The sequence below is a fragment of the Megalops cyprinoides genome, chromosome 8 (assembly GCF_013368585.1).
Source record: "Megalops cyprinoides isolate fMegCyp1 chromosome 8, fMegCyp1.pri, whole genome shotgun sequence".
Taxonomy (NCBI): domain Eukaryota; kingdom Metazoa; phylum Chordata; class Actinopteri; order Elopiformes; family Megalopidae; genus Megalops; species Megalops cyprinoides.
Genome location: NC_050590.1, coordinates 37,644,996 through 37,650,754, shown reverse-complemented (window position 1 = coordinate 37,650,754; position 5,759 = coordinate 37,644,996). Strand labels below are relative to the sequence as shown.

Sequence of the window (5,759 nt, the reverse complement as noted above, 5' to 3'; positions counted from 1 at the left end):
ATCGCAGATCACCTGTATGTTAATTGAGTGGGTCCCCTTGCTGTTGACATAAATCAGTGCGTTTTCAGATGGTGCACGTAGTTGCACATGAGTACAGTCTATGGCACTGAGGACGCCAGGGAACCCACTCATCGCCCAGAATTCCTGTTTAACCCGCTCCTGACTGTCAGGTGTCATGGGAAATTGAATGTATTCACTAGCATGTTGGACTAGACCTGGGGTAACTGCATGTATGGCCGAACTTATGGCAGATTGTGATATGCCTCCAATTGAACTCAGGAGATGTTGGAATGACCCACTAGCATAGAATTGCAGTGCAGCGGTTACTTTAATAGCAACGGGAAGGGCATAGGGACAGGATGCATTAGTTCCCAGATCATCTGCCAGGAGATGACAGATGTCTGTCACAGCCTGGCGAGATAGACGCAGCTTACACCTACATTCCTGCTCCCTGAGAGACAGATAGGAATGTCTCGGCCAGTGAACCCTCTGCCTTCGCCGTCTTAAAATTCTCTGTGCCATCAGATACTCCATTCAGTTGAGCGAATTGACAACATATGAGCAAATGCAAAGATATTTAACTGAAGAGTTCAAGGTGTTTTAATAAACTTACATGATCTTGTGTCAGTGTAGCCTAAAGTAGCCGTCAGTGTTGATCCATCAGATTTAGTTTCCTGAATATTGACCAACAGCTCCATTATGACACATGTCCTTAAATACCCGTGGTCTTGCTGCTATTGGTGAAAGAATTTAAAAAAATTTTTTTAAAATAGGTCTACCTACCTAATTTTTCTAATCTCCCATATCTGTGAATACCTGATTATTATAACTACTCATTGTGACATACATTTCTTCATATCTTCATTTATCCCAAAACGATGTGTCCCATTGTAATCTAATTTGTTATATTTTGCATGGATGTGTGCTATTGCTTGTTGTTGTATGACAGAAGCAGGGTGTATGATCGCGCAGCCTGACATGAGTAAGTTGATACTGCACCCTTAAAATAATATTAAACAATGTGCCACTGACTTCCAACCAGGTTTTTCTTGGTCAACAGCGCTTGGTCAAAGGCGCATTTTCAGTGCTGTCAAAATAGCGTCTTATAGACCATGCGCTTGACCACACTTCCTTTTTTTTAATTACCATTTGACAGTGTGAGCGCATGATGCGAAAACTGACAATGCGCTGCCTGTAAGCTAGCAAAGACAACTGCGTCGCTGTGCAAGCCGCCATGTGCCGGGTGTAAGATAGGGCCCTATCTTTCATATTTTAGATGTAGCATAACAGCTGTCATGCCACGTAATTACAGAAGAAAAACGGATAGGGGCTCCACACCCCTATAGGAGTTAATGATTGCGGTCGCTGAAGTCAAGGGAGGAAAATCCATCAGAAAAGTGTCAAAAGAAAGAAAGATTGATAGGTCAACCCTTGATAGGCTGGCCCTTGGCATAGGCAGTATAGGCGAATGCTAGGGGTGCCATCCATCCATAGGGGTGCCCCAAATGAGGGAAGAAAAAAACAAAAATTTTTAACTTTTTTTATTTTTTACTAACACTATTTTAATACTATTATTTCAAAATATTAAAAAAACCCACAACAACATAACTACTTAGCCTATTTTTTGGGTTGTCTGCAGCATCACCCCGGCACTTACCCCCAAATCCCCCCCCACCCCCCCACCCCCTCCAGACTTACCTGATTGTGGGATGGGTGAGTTATCTGATCTAGTGACCATGAAACATGATACGATTAGGCTAACATCAGTAACGTAATCATGTCAAAAAGATCAAAGCCCTCTGGTACCCAAGGAAGAAAAAGAAGAAGACAAGAGGGGGAAAACGGGAAGCAGACAGAGGTAATGTGATGAATGAATAGTTTATCCATTGCATAGTAATACTAGTTACCATTGGAGCAGAGTGTTACTAGCTTGGACAATAGTAACATTCACTAATTTAATAAATAGCTAGAGTTAACATCAGTTACTCCCACCTTAAATTCATAGGGAAAGTTGGAAAGACTATTCAGGTGTTTGGGGAATAATCTACAACATTTTCCATCCCCTTCTGTAATTAATACTTGTAACTGTAGGGCTGGAAGATAAAACGATAACAATAATTATCACGATATAATTTTCCGTGGAAAATAAAATAGAAATATAACAAATGTTCGATAAATGTTCGATATAATTACTTTCCATGCTTAGATAGCATGCACAGAAATAAATCACGAACTGCCAGCAGGAATAGAGGTATGCATTGTGCAAGTTAGGTTGCACAGTGAGAGGTATAAATTCAGGCCAGCACGTGGTATTGTTTACAGACATAGTGGCTGACAGGCTTGTAGTTGGAGCAGAATAAGCAAAACAAGCAAAATGAGAAAAAGCAGTGCCCATGACCAGCTCGAAGGGCGAAGACATCATCGACAAGAAAGGTCACTCAACTTCAGTAGTTTGGAGATATTTTGGCTATTTACAATCCGACAAAAAAACAGAGCAGCGTGCACTGCAAACTGTGCTGAAGACACATGCCATCAAAGACAGGAAACACCACAAACCTGTTTCATCATTTGAAACAATATCACCCGTTAGAACACGCAGAAAAGTAAGAAATTACAGTCCCAAATGAGTGTTGTTAGTGGACACTCAACAAGCACTCGACAATCGTATCAGCATTTTCCAGCACCGTGCCTTACGACAAAAAAAAGAAAAGACACAAAGACATCACAAATGGAATTGCATATTGCATTGCAAAAGACTTGCTTCCCATTAGCACTGTCGAAAATGAGGGATTCAAGATGCTTATCAGCTGTCACAGGGCAGCTTTAAAACCTGGTACTAGACAGTCTCTCTTGCCCATAACTTGTAGGATAATGGATTTGCTTGTTTAAAACTTGTACAGAAGATACTGACCACAGTTGAGATTTTTCTTTTGTCTATTTATTTTGTTTACATTGTCAGCTGAAACACTTACAAAATGTGTCAACCAGTCTGTACAAAGGGTTTGGCATGCTGACCAGAATTAAGATTTCTTTGTCTATTTATTGTTTTATTTTTTGACATTATCCTTTAAAACACTTTGCAGTCTGAGTCATCCTACATGTGTGCTGTATCACACTGCAGCACTTAATTTTTCTATAAAGATATTTATTTTGAGGAAAAAGGACTGAAAAAGGATTTTACTTAATTTTACTCATGCATATTTTGATGTTGAAAAAAGATTTTATCATTATAATTGTTTTGAATGTTCTACCTCAGATTTGTGGAATGTTCCACTGTTTGGCAAGTGTTTGTCATGTTCTGACCATAAAGAATAGTTTAAAAACACAATTAACCATGGTGGTGGAATTGGCTGCCATGCAAGGGGAACCAGCTAAAATCTTGCCTAGGGCACCAAACTGGTCAGGGCTGGCTCTGACCCTTCGCAGATATCTACAAAAGTTAGACGATGAGAAGACTAACAGCTGGATACAAAGGAACCTCTGAGGCGAAGAAGATATTTAGGGAAGACATAGAGAAGAAGCTTGCCGACCACATGAAAAAACTTCCTATTGCCTCACTACAAAGAAATGCCGTGAACTGGCATTTGAACTGGAAAAAGGAACATCATTCCAGTCGCCAGCAACTGGACAGAGAATGGTTTGGCAGGTTAGTCTGACTGTATAGGACAGGCAAGGCTTAGTGAGTGCAACATGCAGTCAAAATGCAGTCCACAAAGTGATATTGAGTGACTCTAAACTCTTTTACTCTAGGTCAAGATTGGTTTGCGAGCTTTAAGAAATGCCACCATCTTGCCTGCCATATGACTGAAGCAACAGTGGGCTCTGAGTAATTTTCCAGGCCTTGACCAGCTCACTTGTATCTGACTGGCCCACAGGGTATCAGATGTGGACCACCCTCTTAGCTTTGTGTGGCAGAGACTGCAGGTGCTGGTCCATGAACTGTCTGGTTTGTGGCACACTCTACAATCGAAACCCGTATGTGATGCCAGGTCTCTTCCTGAGCAGGTTATACAGCTGCGCAAACTGGTTGGGATGCTTGGCACATCCAGGAGTGGGATCAGAGTGACCCTAGCTGTTTTTAAAGGATGTATGAGTTAGAAACAGCTATGCTTATATGAATGTTTATAACTCATGAGTAAGGGTTGCCAGAATGCAGGCCTTTTTGTCCAGTTAGTCTAGTGGTATTGGTGTAGCTAGGTTTCTTTACAAAGGTGAAACTGAGGGGGCAGTTTCACCCGTAGCTGGGTTCAGGCTAATTTGCTGTCACAGTGGGGTGTCGGTCAGGACACAGGAGTCAGGTTCCGGGTTCAGTTGTTTTATTGGGGATTTTGAAATGTGTGGATGTGTGTGTGTGGTGTGTGTGGGTTGCATGTGTTGTGAGGGTGTGTGTGGTTTCCTGCAAGGGAGGAGCAGGAATGTCTTAATGGTTATGGCAATGACAACATTCACACATAACAAACACAAACACTATCTTACTAACATGCACACATAATATACATTGGACAAGAATGCATATCACCCTTCTCTCTCCACAGACAATTGTAATACAACCAGTTGAACTTAGGCATAGTACTTACTTCAGCACAGACACACACAATAACAGCACAATGCTTGGTCCCCAAGGGCTTGGCCCAGTTCTTCACTCTGCGGGTGTTGGTCCGGTACTGAGGTAGGGGGGGTCACCACCACCTTTATATTGTCCCGTATCCTTGGCCTTATTGAGGCCCTGATTGGTGGACGAAGGATACGGGCAGGTCAGAGGGCAAATGGTGACCTGGGGGCTGTCCTTGGGGGTGCGCCTGTGCCTCGAGTTACCTGCGGGGGTCCTGCTGATAAGGGGAGCAGCAGGACAGGTTTGGACAGGTTTCAACTGGATTGTAAACAAAGTGCCTGTGAGAGGTGGGGGACACAGACAAAGACAAAGGCAAAAACATGTGGCCCTTTTCTACAAAAGGTATATAAGAGAATTGCCATGAATTGAGCTGGATAAGTCTAACAGGTCCTTCATTTTGTGTCATTGTAGTATAACTCCATGCAAATGCTACCCAGACTGTGTAGCCCTGCTGCTCTTTTGGTCGTGCTGTAGCCTGATGAGGTTGCCCAGAAGTACTAAAGAAGCATCTTAGTTTTAGCCAGATAGTTGTAACAGGTCTGTAAATTTGAGTAATTGGTAATGAATGTAAATCATTTGTTTTTGGTATCCCACTTTTCCATTCCTTGTGTGCCTAACCAATGCTGATAGTAAGCAGGATACAGAGGTTCTAGTGTATGCAAGGTAGTGAGAGTTGCTAGCTGAGTTTGCACAGATATAGGAAGTGTCAGTGCTCCTGCCCCCTTGCTGCTATTGTTGTTGTTGTCTTCCCCCTGTCTGTCTATGTGGTCCATGTGCTTTTGTTTTCCCTTGTGTTCCAGCCCTGCCCCGCTCTCCGCCCTCCTGATTGCCTGATCGCTGTCACCTGCCTGCCTGCCCACCTGCTTCCCATTATCTTGTCAGTCCAGCCCTATATCTTCCCTGCTTGTCTCTGTCCCGTTGCTAGTTCGTTACAGTATATTCTCGCCTGTTTTGTCCCTGCCAGTTTTCTGTCTGTGTTATACCTGTTTTTCAACCTTGCCTGTGCTCCGACCTGATTCCTGCCTGCCGCCTTGCCCCAATTGCCTGATAGCCTGCCTGCCTGGGTCCGGACCCTGCCTGCTCCTGTTCTTGATCCTGGTTTCGCCCACGGACTGCCTTCCTGGCCTCGACCGTGCCTGTTTCGTGT

General features: G+C 43.3%; 1 protein-coding gene across 1 annotated transcript; it reads left to right on the top strand.

Annotated features, from left to right (window-relative positions):
- Positions 1-1,295: 1,295 nt before the first annotated feature.
- Positions 1,296-3,830, top strand: zgc:113274 (uncharacterized protein LOC552925 homolog). The gene is given in 5 exon segments (XM_036534689.1): positions 1,296-1,458; positions 3,463-3,546; positions 3,549-3,587; positions 3,590-3,646; positions 3,751-3,830. Coding segments are annotated over 5 exon segments (423 nt in total).
- The last annotated feature ends 1,929 nt before the right edge of the window (positions 3,831-5,759 follow it).